Below are 12,078 nucleotides of genomic sequence, written 5' to 3'. Positions count from 1 at the left end.
TCCTTGTGGTTTTTGGCTTATCGGGCCCCCCCCCCCCCCCCTTTTTGGGTGGTACTTAGTAGAACAGTCCTACACTGTTACTACCCCTTAATCATGTCAAAAATTGGGATGCCAAACTCAAAGTTGTACTTTTGCCCATTCAATGATCAAAGTTGGATGCTAGGAATCTCCGTTGTACAACTTCATATGCCCTTCATAAATAAAATTAACTAATGTCCAACTACTTATGCCCTTCATAAATAAAATTTTATTTCATATAAAAAGAGGATGCTAGGAATCTCCGTTGTACAACTTCTGATGGTCTAAGCAACTCTATATTGCCATTGCATTTCAGCTTTCACTTCCCAACCACCCGATTTAAAACTGTGACAAGTTAGCACTGCGTCAATCAGTTTTAAATCGGCCAAGCTTACCATCTTAGCTTCATGGTATCGTTTCTGGTCCAATTCGCTCCCTTTCTATCAGTCAGTATTTTCCAACTGCTTGGCTGAAGATGTTACTATGGCTGCAATTGAACTAATTGCTGTATTGTCAATTCATTACAAATTGCTAAATTAGGTTCTGAGTCAACATGGTCTTCTAAAGATGAATTACATAATTTGGATTATAAGAGGGAACAACTCTTTTCTGTGAAATTTGTCCCTCGTTCTGGTTTCTGAGTACAACTTACATTAAGAACTGCAAAGGATAATTGAATATTATTGGATAAGTAGTTTATGTCAATATAGCACATATTTTTGATGTTTTAAGCCTATGTTGCAGAAGTATAATGGAGATGATTACAATGGAGCGAGGATTGTTAGTAGAGCTCATGAACTTCGAGATTCAGTATGTTCACAGTGACTGGTCTCCAATTATCACTGGTGTACTTTCTTATATAGTTTGTTGGGTCTTTGACATTGGGTGATGTCTTTCTGCAGGTATATGGAATGCTTTCCCAAATGGATCCTGCCTTAGTTGCCTTCTGTGAGAAGATTGCTGCTGAAGGGGGTCCAGTGTCAGTTCCTGACGAATTAGGTGGAGATGCATTGCCACAAAATCCCGTCTTACAGTCAGCTACTTTGACTAGAGCAAGAGCCCGCCTTCGTAATGTCCAGCCTGAAGTCAACCTAGATCAGAGCTTTGAAGCACTGAGAAGGCACAAGAAACATGCTGATTCTGCACAATTGGGTAAATAATTTTTGCATTTGCTAAATAACTTGCTAATGTTTTTCGGACAAAGAAAATCCTCTTGTGGCTGACAATGATGTTCTATCTGTGGTTTAGTGCTAGATGATGAATTACAACCTCAGGATTCATTGCCTTCCAAGTCATCTAATGACCATGAAGGAGATGCTTCAGAGCAAAGGCCAGAAAGCACTCTTGCTGACGAGAATAAACCCGCAGACGTGCCAGATGCAACTGGAGACGCATGCCGAGATGTTACAATGTCAGATGCAGAAATGTCCCGTAAAATCGAGTCCGTGAAGAAGCAATTCGTGAAGCACACTAAGGACTATGGCATTCCTCAGCTAGAAAGATTATACACTCGCATCATGAAGGGTGTTTTCGAAACAAAAACTGGTGTGACAAACGAAGATCTCAAGACTTCAATTTTGAGTTTCTTGTTAAAATTTGCAAAGGATGCGTCGAAGTTTTAGTATAAACATGAATTTTTATTTTATTTTATTTTTTAGTTTCAACAATTTATTGATTCGCTCATACGATGTCAACGAATTTGCTGCATCTATTGTGCTACACAGGCAAAAGAAAAGAAAATTATAGTCTTATTTCTTGCCCCCTCATCTGCTCTTATGCATTTCACTCATTAATTATTGGGACATGAACAATTGATCTAAAGGGGTATTGAACAATACTGGAGCTACCAATTCACATTTGATCAAGTGATTTGGAATTGAAAAGACATCAATACAAAATCGAATCGAAGGTCAAGTTCAGAATGGGACTCGACACAAAGGAGGGCGGGTTACAGAGAAGGACTCGAATCTAGTTACAAAGTTCGCGAGCAATTCCCAAACGGGAATTAGCTGTGTCAAACAAAATCCTTAGGTTCTGCTGCTGCAAATTGGCTATAACATTCAATACAGAGTTCACATTTGCTGGTGCTGCTGCCATTGCCAAACATGCCAAAGGACTTGCACTACTATGAATCAAACTGTTCTCCATTGGCAACACCAAATCCATCCCTGTAAAGTGAAGTATAATAGCTGGTGCCACTGCTTCATTTGTTGATGCAAAACATGTGTCAAATGCACCCAATGAGGTAAATGGTCCTTTCACTTGATTCCTAAATTCATCCCTAATTGCATTGTAAATTGGCTCAACGAATCGGGTAATAACCGTACCCGAGTCTATTATGGTGCCCGCACCGGTATTCGGGTCAAACGCTAGAAGCTCAGGAGCTATTGGGACCAGGACGCGACCCACACTTATGCCGGTTAGGTTCACGTAGTACAGAGAGGGTCGGTGCGGGTTCTTAAGTAGTGGGGTGGTTCTAATGTTCTTGGGTTGGCCCAATGGACCGAGCTTGAGTGATCCAGAGAAATAATAAGATTTGAAACTCGGCAAACAGTATGAGAATACACCAGAGTAGAGTGACATGGATTGTGAGAGTAGTGACATGGAGCCCCTACCCAAGCCCAATAACCCTTGCGGCGGGATTGAGCTCCCAGACACAGCACTGATGCAACCGAATGAATAATTCGGTATAACATCAGTACCTAGTCTAAGTGAATCACGAGACAATGTGGCGTAGAACGATGAAGCTCCACCATAGGATTGGTTAAAAAAGCAAGCACCCGGTGCACCAGCAGTGGGGCAAGATTGCCCCTTGACCTGTGTGCATTCGGGTACAGAGCAATCCGTCGACCCATAAGTCGACGAGGTATTGGGAGTAAATACAGTAGAGGTACAGCCAGTACAGCCACTGCATGGAACCCATGCAGTGTCACTACTGGTATCCAAGACCATAAACATGAGCTGGCCCGGGGTACCGATTTTAGCCCGAACAACATAGTTACCAATGTTGAATACTTGTTGGCCCGAAGCAATAGGGGCTGAATTGGGCTTTTGGGCTACTAAACTGGACAAGTAAGAAAGTCTTTGTGGATCTTTAGAGGCCATGTTGATAACAGTGTTTTCCCAAGAAGTTGGTTTTGGTGTGTTGAAAGGTGAGCATTTGCCATAAATGGGAATGACTGAAAGTTGTTCATTAGATGGACATGAATCAAAAGCTAAAGTTTTTGTTGTTGAAAGAAGAGTGATGAAGAGGAATGTAGCAATGGCCAAAGCCATGGTGTGTTTTTTTCTTATCTTAACAGGGCTAGACTTCCCTGGAAAAGATAAGAACTTTGGTGAGGATTTATGTCAAACATGAAAGAAACAAGAGTATATATAGGACACCTCCAGGCCCTTCTTATCTCACCCCCATGCAGATGTGAGTTGGGTTGGTAGGCAACACAAAGTAGAAATTAAAGAGGATAGAGTATACGCAGATCTTATCCCTATCTTAAAGGTAGAGAGGTTTTCTTTTATAGATTCTCGATTCAAGGAAAAATAGTCCAAAGCAATCCAGAAAAGAAGTACCGAAAATATAAGAAACAACATATACTAATAGTAACAGATCAGATACTACAACAAAATAATTAATACGATGAGTGGGGTACATACAAGAAACAACAAATAATAACATAAATTAAAGGACACAAAACTACAAGCGCAATACTATGACACCTACTAACCTTCAATCTTAATTTGTGTCTTCCACATCCTCCTATTTAAGATCATGTCCTAGATAAGCTGAAATTGTGTCATGTCTTGTCTAATCACATCTCCGCAATATTTTTTGATAGGCACAAGTGAATTTAGAATGAGTATCAATTTTTATGTTAACATTTTATTTTTGTAATTGTATATATGTATCTATATACTCAAAAGCAATGAATTTAGTTGAACACACAAAACTCTCCCTAGATCCATTTCTGATTATATGTATGGAAGGGCGGAGGTAAAAGGCTAGACACGGGTTCAATTCGTTCGAATTCAATAGTTTTTGCTCAAAATAATATATTTATGTTAAGGAATTCATCGAATATGTACAAATATTAAATAAGAACTCAGTTATTATCAATACTAATAATCACGATTCTAAAAAATTCAGTATCCATAAAGCTGAAATCATGACTTCTCCTTGATATATAGAAAAGGGTGTGATATTATTAGTGAGTGTCCAACATTTCACGTGAGCTTTTGATACATATAATTGATAATAATAATAATTATTATTATAGAGAAGCCAAAATGGAGTAAGGAAAAGTCATACAAAGATACAGAAAGGGTAACAAAAGAAGACAAATGTAAAGGATACAGCGAAGCTCCAATGCTTCTGATTTATGTCGTTATTAGCCACTCTCACTTATTTTAACTCCAATTTGTCATTTGATAATATCATCGTCCATACATATTTTATCTATCAGTAACAGTCTCTCTATCTCCACAAGGGTCGAGATAAGATCTACATACATACTATCCTCCTCAAACTAACTTGTGAAATTACATTACATATCCATTCATACACATTTTATCTAATTTACCACTTGGCAAATGCATGTTAGCACGAATTCAAATTAAGTCAGGTCAATAAATTTCGGATACTTCGAACAAAAATCTAAGTGTGGGGATTGATATTTTGGGTGTGTGAAGTGTTGAACAGAAGAGGCTCGTGAACCTTAGTTGGACGACAAGTAGTGTTTTTTTGTCCATAAGCAAAAAAGATGCGGTGGTCACGAGGTTTCTTAATTATTAGCTAATCCATGTCATTAGTAATATTAGAAAACTAATCACATATGTAATAATGCACCATTTTTCTACTTCATTAAGATCTCTTGGACCTTTAACTATTAGTATTTTATTACTTAAAGCTTAAATTAAAGATATACACATGCAAATTGAACTGATCTTTAAGATCCCAAAGATTAATTAACTTGACTTAGGTGTTTCTTGAGGGGACCAATAAGTAATTATTTGTCTTTTACATCTTGAATCTCCACAGAGATTTTCCAAATATCTCTAAGATTATAAAGACTTTGAAATTCGATATATCGAGAAACTAATCTTTTATCTAGCCAAGAATCTCATTATTTGATTGTAGATACTGTATTTATAATGCTTGTTTCTTCATCTTTCAATAACTCACTTGTTAGTAAGTACAATGGATGATTCATATATATAAATTTTATCCAAATGTCTCTAAGATATATTCAAAGTTATTGTAGGGTGATGCAAGATCTGAAATCTCCATAGAACTAAGCATATTGCCCTATAAAACATCTAATCTTAGACAGGAGAAAAGCATTATTTTACAATAAAAAGCATCTTCTTTTGGGGAATGACATTGATTGCTTTTTGTACAAAATGGAAAGCAAAGGCCAAAAACTCAAGATAAATCAGCCTTCTGTAATGTCAAACTCTTTTTTCAATGATTAGGAGCTTAGCAGGGTCCACTGTGTTCACGAGACTCCTGGCGGAGTCAAAATATGTAGAAGTAAACACACAACGTCAAATCCAGGTATAAATAGTGTAATTTTCAGTCGCCCTATCTGGCTTCGCCCCTGGTCCCAACTCCCAATAAATATGTGGGATTGCCAGTTGAAGGCTAGAAGGAGTGAAGGACCACCAGACCCAGATTTAACAAAAAAACAGCAAATCAGTTTCTCTTGGCTTCATCTGGTCATTTTCAATAAAAATGCACACTTGCAAGAATCCAATGAACAAAGAATAAAAAACATTGATTCATTATAGTGTAATTACAATAAAATGCAAGCTCTATTATCAAATACATTACGCGATTACATTGACACCCTTCACATCTTCACAGATAGTTCTTGCACTCTCACATGATGTAAATCTGCATAGTGTAAACAGCACATGTGGAAATACACAAACCAAGATCCAATCCACCTCTATAAATTAATGCAAAACACACATGATCTACAGCATAGAGACAGCCAGCCAAGCTTATTCCACTATACGACGACTATTATCTTGTTTGAACAAACACATTCCATGCATCTCATGAGCAACCCATAACTACAGCTTAAGGCTGATCATCCAAAGAAGACGGAATATAGCACCGAACCCTATGTAAAGACCAATACACCATCAGCATTGTCAATTTTGCAAGTTCAGAGAAATAGAGATCAAAAGGAAGAAAAAAGATAATGTTGAGTATTGAAATCGACATTCTTTAACATCCACATCAACCACCTACCAAAATTCTAAAAGCATAGCTGGGCCCCAGTACGGATAAACGAGAGATGCACTAAGTTGGTGACTAGCATAATAATAGTCTAATAATATTGAATCCTCACAGTATAAGCTTGTTTAGATGTGCTTTCCTACACATGTGATACATGATACATCAACAACCAGGTGTACAGTTGACAGATAAGAGGTTCAACACATCGCTGCGGGTGTGACACAAAAATAAAGCGAGGAACTTCTAGATTGTTGGAGAAACAAGGGAAAAAAAAATTGCCTACAATATTATACTCCCTCCATTCACTTTTACTTGTCACTATTTGACTTGTCACACCCATTAAGAAAATAATTATAGATATAGGTATTTTACCACACTATCCCTATTAAATGTTTAGTATTAGGTCTTGAAAAGAGATTTGGAAAATAGTATTTAATGCTAAGGGTAAAACATGGGGAGAAAATTGTTTTTTCTTGATATGTCAAAAGTGACAAGTAAAAATGAAAATCTATTTTAGGAATAAGTGACAAGTAAAAGTGATTGGAGGGAGTATTTATGAGCAGATACACAAATTGGCTTGATGTTAGACGTTGTCCTAAGAAATTATTTCTGCAATGTAAAATGCTTCCCCAAGATTAAGCCCACCTCCACGAGAGAGGGAACAGGAATAACAAAACCAGAAAGTTAGGAAAGATAGTAGGTATGATGGAGTGATGGTTAGACAGGTTCTCGTATTAAAATGATGAAAGATATAATGGAGTGTTTATAAGGGTAGGAAATATGTTCATTGAGGAAACGAAATAGAAATCAATCCTTGAGCAGTGTCGTTGGAATAAAAAGACAATCACAAAAAAAAAACTAATTTGGAACATTTTCTCCAAAAGATTGTGGATAATTGCCTCTCTACCTCCACGAGGTAGTGGTAAGGTCTGCGTACACTCTACCCTCCCTAGACCCCACCTAGTGGGAATTCACTGGGTATGTTGTTGTTGTTGTTGTATTGTGGATAATTGCACATCAAAAAAGATTGCTTCTACTAGCACAAATAAAAAGGTAAGTGGTGTCACTCAGCAGACAAAGGTGTGGTGACACAAATCTCAAGGATATTATCACCCCTGAATTGGCAACAGAAAAGTAGGCAAAAAAAATTGTTGGAACAATTTCTAGGAATTCAATGCTCAGAGGAGAATCTCAGTACTCTTAACTACCGTGAGGAAAAAGAAGAGAGTAAAAACTTCCCCTAACAGTTATCGAAAACTAAAAATTTGGTGAGACTCCAAAATTATGAAGAAACAGTAGAAAAGTAATTTTCTGGAATGTTTTGCTTGAAAAATTCCCAAAAGAATGATCCGAATTGTAGTCAGAAGAACAATGCCTCCAAAATGATGAATGAAAGAGACACATAGTCATCAAAGCGGTCACCAAATACAAGCATTGTGGTGAGAATGGTTCCGAGAGACAGAATAGGAAACTTACAAAAGAATAAAAAACTTCAATCTGACAGGTTGCATAACGCATAAGACCAATAGACAGAAGTTATTTAAGCCACTAAGAAGACTGTAGAGGTTCAAGTACTATTTGAAAAGAGACAAAGAAAAAGTTACTTGTTGAAATTGGTCTATTAACAACTTAAAGAAGACTCCTTATATAAGAATTTGAACATCATGAAACAAGGGAGTGTATATTTCATAGTGTTAAAGGGAGAGAAGAGGGCAAATGCTAAACAAGAAGCAACAACACACGTACCTGGAATATTCGATTCAAGGAGTGGCCTTAACAATAATTACTGGACACTGTGCATGGTTTGTGCAATAGTTGCTTACACTCCCCAGAAACATCCTGTTTAAATTTTAAATTGGTGAAATACACGTCTCTGTTAAAGAAGTGATCATGTATGATCCAATAACTATATAATCTGGTGAAAAATACTTCTAGACTTCAGATTGGAAATAAACAACACAATTAAATAAAGATCCATATCCATCAATTACAGATTTTCTGTTAATGGTCAAAGTACAATTTCAGAAACAAGTATAAATGAAGTTGAAGCCAGAGGCAAAGAGACCTTTTCTGTAGCAGGCTGAATAGAAACCCACTTACCTCCACAACTGCAGCTCTTAATTTATTACTCATTTACTTGTTGCCAGCTCTACTTAGTCTATGAATAGAACTGTAAATTAAGGCACATTTTTATCAGCAGTACTTCATTTAAGATGGTTCTAACTTTCTGATGAAGTTTAAGATACCTAATTAAGTAACTTATCAACAAACAAAAAAGTACATAACAGAGCAACTTCCTCATTGGTTTTCTAAAATAAACAACACTTTAAGTGATTGCCTCCAGATGATATCATCATTCCACGATAAAATAACACATATTAACTGCTATATGCCTGGATATGAGGGAGCTGCAAATTCTAGACCGCATTAAAGACCTTTTAGGACCATAGCCAATTCGAGAAGTAGATACAAAGGGAAACTACACCAGTAAGAGTTAAGCAGGGTAAGAATATGCTTCCTTCAAAAATTTCCACTAAAGTAAATTTAATGCTTAACTAATGAAATTGTGTTGGAATTACCAATACAACAAGGGGTTCAGCTCCATCTACTATCTGTTTTTTTTTTTTGATAACCGAGAAATCCATCTGTGATGGCCGCCCTTTTTGACCAATCACAACCTTCTAAACTCGGTGGATAATGGGCCCGTCCCTCTACCCTTCTCCACTTAAATACCGGGCTTCGCTTCACATGGTGTGGGGCTTGAACCTGCGACCTAAGTCACAAATCCTCCACCTTTTGCCACTCGAGCTAGGCCTTGGGGGCCATCTACTATCTGTTTTAGCTATACAAGCTTATACTAAATTGCCATTTTTTGGTATCCACGGTCTATTGCAGCATTTTGAACAGTTAGTAATTGGTAATCAATCAATATATCAATTAGCTACACCTCAGTCTAAAACTAGTCAGGTCAACTGTATGAATCCCCTGCAACAATTTTTATATTATTCAAGAAAATTTCATGCCAATACTAAATAATTTGACTTCAGAACAAATTAGGGGTTCATTAAAAATTAAAGGTTCTCTAAATCTCTCACACATCCAAAAAGACCCCTGAAGAAACAACAAACTTAATGCAAGTATAACAACGACAACTACCATTACTCTAGAGACCAACAAGTTAGTTTTAGAGATACATCATCTCACAAAATCTCTCTTTTTAAACGACAACATGAAATCATCTACAAGCATTAGCAGGTCAGCAGCACAAAAGCAGGTTTCTACTCATGCTAAATGGAATTGTTGATTCCTGTGATTGATTCACAAGAATGGCATATAAGCAACTAGTCACATCTTCAAAGGGCAATGTTAGAATAATGTCCTAAGGATTGCACATAAAGTATGATGTTAGCTAAAGTGTTTCTCCTCTTTCACACGTACTAGGAAAGGAAAAAGCTCTTGCAGTTGGATGAGAAAAGCAACTAAAGTTAATGCTTGTTAAGCAACATATATGCCTTAAAATTTAGGAACAATGAGCTAGTTGAATCATGTGAGCATTCTCAGAGAAGCATTAGGCCATCAGTTAACCACAATATTCACAGGTCGCTTTGCTGACTAAAGTGGTTGAGATCCTAAACTACATTCACTTACTGGGATGCTCAAAATATTTAGACTACAGAACTGTTCAGAATAATGTTAAAAACAACTGATTTACGACCTCAACAAAACTCATGCTCATTACATGATGAATCAGTGTTGTCAAAGGCACGCTTAAGCCCTAAAGCAAGGCAAAAAACATGTTGAGCACTTCATATCGCTTAATGTGTGGTTCAATGTCGTCATCAAGGTTCTAAGGCATACTTTCCTTGCCAATGAGCCTCCTCTGAAGAGGCGACACTAAACAATTGATTTCACTTTATCGTAAAAAAAATCCAATTTTTTGTTCATATATTTGTCCTACATACTTATAATTACTAGTCTTGACTAAACATGTTTAATTTTGTATTATTTCTCCCTTCGCGCATCTTTTCATTAAAGCCCCACACTTTATTTGCGCTTAATGCCCCAATGGACATTAGAGCTTTTTTGCGCATTTTTGCTTTTGATAACACTGTGTTGAATGCAAAACCATCTACACATGCCTTAGGTAACGAGTGTCATCTAGTCAGAGTAAATCAACAACAGCAACATCCATCAGGTTGAGAATTTGTACCTTTTAATGGGGCCAAAAGCACGGGAACCCATCACTAGCAAATCAGCATTCATTTCTTCAACAGCATCACAAATTTTCTCCTTTGGATCCCCAATAACTACTTGGGTCTTAACGTTTGCCTGATACAGATAGACACTGTTCCCCATCAATTAAAATAGAAAGATAGAACACCAATAATGATTTCTGTGACGCCATATTAGGCTTCTATTTTGCTTTCTAATATATTTTAGCATTTCCCAGTGACTGAATTAACAGCATGTCATATCAAAGGTTACAAATTGAAAACATATTAAGCAAAACATCAATGTCATTGCAGCAATATGGATGCCACGGTGGACTCAAATTGCTAAAGCAGGAAACGTAAAGAAAACATAAAGTAGATCAGAAGCACCAATCAACACCAAGATCACTAGTACCTTCTCTTAGAATTTATATTGCACTCTTTTTATTTTGAGAAGGCACCAAAATTATGATATCAATACATTTCTATACAAGTTCCTTAATTTCTTATATAGCTCAAGATCGTTAAAATATTCAAATCTAAACTTTGATAAGATGCTTTCTCTATTAAACTACATGTTCAACCATTACTTTGATATTTTCTTCCACTATTATTACCACAAAATGAACTCTCCATGTGCAGGGACGGATTCTATTTAAACTTTATGGGTTCAAACTTTTTAGGCTCTTAGCATTGAACCCGCTATATTTTTTAAGTTATCAGTTCATATCTACTAGTTATTGCATTTTCAGTACATTTTTACACAAAAATTTATACTCCGCATCAAAAGTACTGGTAATGAATTGCATCCAGCCGCCCATAGCGTCGTGTATAAAACGAGATGAAGTGAACATGTAAGCTGTGTAACTTCAATATAACATTCATATATAGCAAACGGGAAGTGAGAAGGATTATCAAGCTCACATTTTTATTAGCACAAATCTCAAGAGCATGGTCTAAAATGGCCTGTGTGATCCGCTTTTGATGTGCCTCAATTGCAGCAGTAAACGCAGGCACCTCAATATCACCTGCTAATCTCCACAATTTAGTACTAATTAACAAAAAAAATGTGAACTCCAAACAATCAAATCAATCAATATATCCATTCCATAATTCAAAACATACCCATCAAGCAAAATGAACGAAAACACAAAAACAACAAGAAATTAGACTTAACTGGGGCCACCAAAGGGGATAGCTCTAGGGTTAAGACCAGCAGCGATAGACGGCGGAGATTGAACATGGAGAATCACAATGGACCCTTGTGATTCTTGAGAATCGGGATCATGGGGTTTGAGCTTAATGTTGTCTAGAGTCCAATTCAAGGCGTTCATGCTCTCTTCACTGCCGTCGACGGAAACGATCACACGGTTCAACTTTCCGGCCATGGTTTTTGTTTCTGTAAATTCGAGCAAATTAAGAACTGGGTAATACTTAGAATCAAAAATAAAGTTGTGAAAATTATAGTACTTATGAAGAAATGAAACCGACTGTATTGATTTGATCCTGAAATTCTTCGAGTTTGTGGTTAGTTTTTAGCTGCAAGCTTCAACAAGCCATCGCTTTCATCTCTTTCGTGTCAGCATGGTAGGATGTACAAAAATATATCCT

The 12,078-nt window shown here is 36.8% G+C and overlaps 3 protein-coding genes across 8 annotated transcripts in view; 1 reads left to right on the top strand and 2 right to left on the bottom strand.

Moving 5' to 3' along the window:
• LOC102583998 (ATPase family AAA domain-containing protein At1g05910) overlaps positions 1-1,758 on the top strand; it is a 14,255-nt gene extending 12,497 nt beyond the window's left edge. For both annotated transcript variants that reach the window (XM_006338016.2, XM_006338015.2), the window contains exons 9-11: positions 763-828; positions 921-1,170; positions 1,267-1,758. In XM_006338016.2, the coding sequence (XP_006338078.1) occupies positions 763-828; positions 921-1,170; positions 1,267-1,640 (690 nt within the window). In that variant the 3' untranslated portion in view covers positions 1,641-1,758. The remainder of the gene's footprint in view (positions 1-762; positions 829-920; positions 1,171-1,266) is intronic.
• On the bottom strand, positions 1,709-3,389 carry LOC102583658 (aspartic proteinase nepenthesin-1-like). Its single transcript, XM_006338014.2, has one exon. It carries the CDS (start codon positions 3,292-3,294, stop codon positions 1,987-1,989), a length of 1,308 nt encoding a protein of 435 aa, XP_006338076.1. The 5' UTR covers positions 3,295-3,389; the 3' UTR covers positions 1,709-1,986.
• Positions 3,390-5,714: 2,325 nt separating this feature from the next.
• LOC102582904 (universal stress protein A-like protein) lies at positions 5,715-12,078 on the bottom strand. Of its 5 annotated transcripts, none has more exons than XM_006338012.2 (6): positions 11,938-12,077; positions 11,645-11,866; positions 11,392-11,495; positions 10,467-10,585; positions 8,003-8,095; positions 5,715-6,137 (listed from the first exon to the last, which is right to left on the bottom strand). In XM_006338012.2, the coding sequence occupies exons 2-5, from the start codon at positions 11,853-11,855 to the stop codon at positions 8,017-8,019; spliced, it is 513 nt and encodes a 170-aa protein (XP_006338074.1). In that variant the 5' UTR covers positions 11,856-11,866; positions 11,938-12,077; the 3' UTR covers positions 5,715-6,137; positions 8,003-8,016. The 5 variants fall into 5 exon arrangements, with proteins under 5 accessions (XP_006338074.1, XP_006338075.1, XP_015167555.1 ...); XM_006338013.2 differs by having other exon boundaries at positions 11,959-12,077; XM_015312069.1 differs by having other exon boundaries at positions 5,715-5,905; positions 11,645-12,078.

The sequence above is a fragment of the Solanum tuberosum genome, unplaced genomic scaffold (genome assembly GCF_000226075.1).
Source record: "Solanum tuberosum cultivar DM 1-3 516 R44 unplaced genomic scaffold, SolTub_3.0 scf00002, whole genome shotgun sequence".
Lineage (NCBI taxonomy): Eukaryota > Viridiplantae > Streptophyta > Magnoliopsida > Solanales > Solanaceae > Solanum > Solanum tuberosum.
This window is presented reverse-complemented; position numbering and strand designations above follow the sequence as displayed.

Bases quoted from the DNA above. Each gene is read 5' to 3' on its own strand.
- LOC102583658 (XM_006338014.2), bottom strand. From the start codon at position 3,294: ATGGCTTTGGCCATTGCTACATTCCTCTTCATCACTCTTCTTTCAACA.
- LOC102582904 (XM_015312069.1), bottom strand. From the start codon at position 11,855: ATGGCCGGAAAGTTGAACCGTGTGATCGTTTCCGTCGACGGCAGTGAA. The intron at 10,586-11,391 runs GTGAGCTTGATA...TATCTGTATCAG, and splicing joins AGATTTGTGCTAATAAAAAT to GCAAACGTTAAGACCCAAGT. The intron at 8,096-10,466 runs GTACAAATTCTC...AAATTTAAACAG, and splicing joins GCTTTTGGCCCCATTAAAAG to GATGTTTCTGGGGAGTGTAA.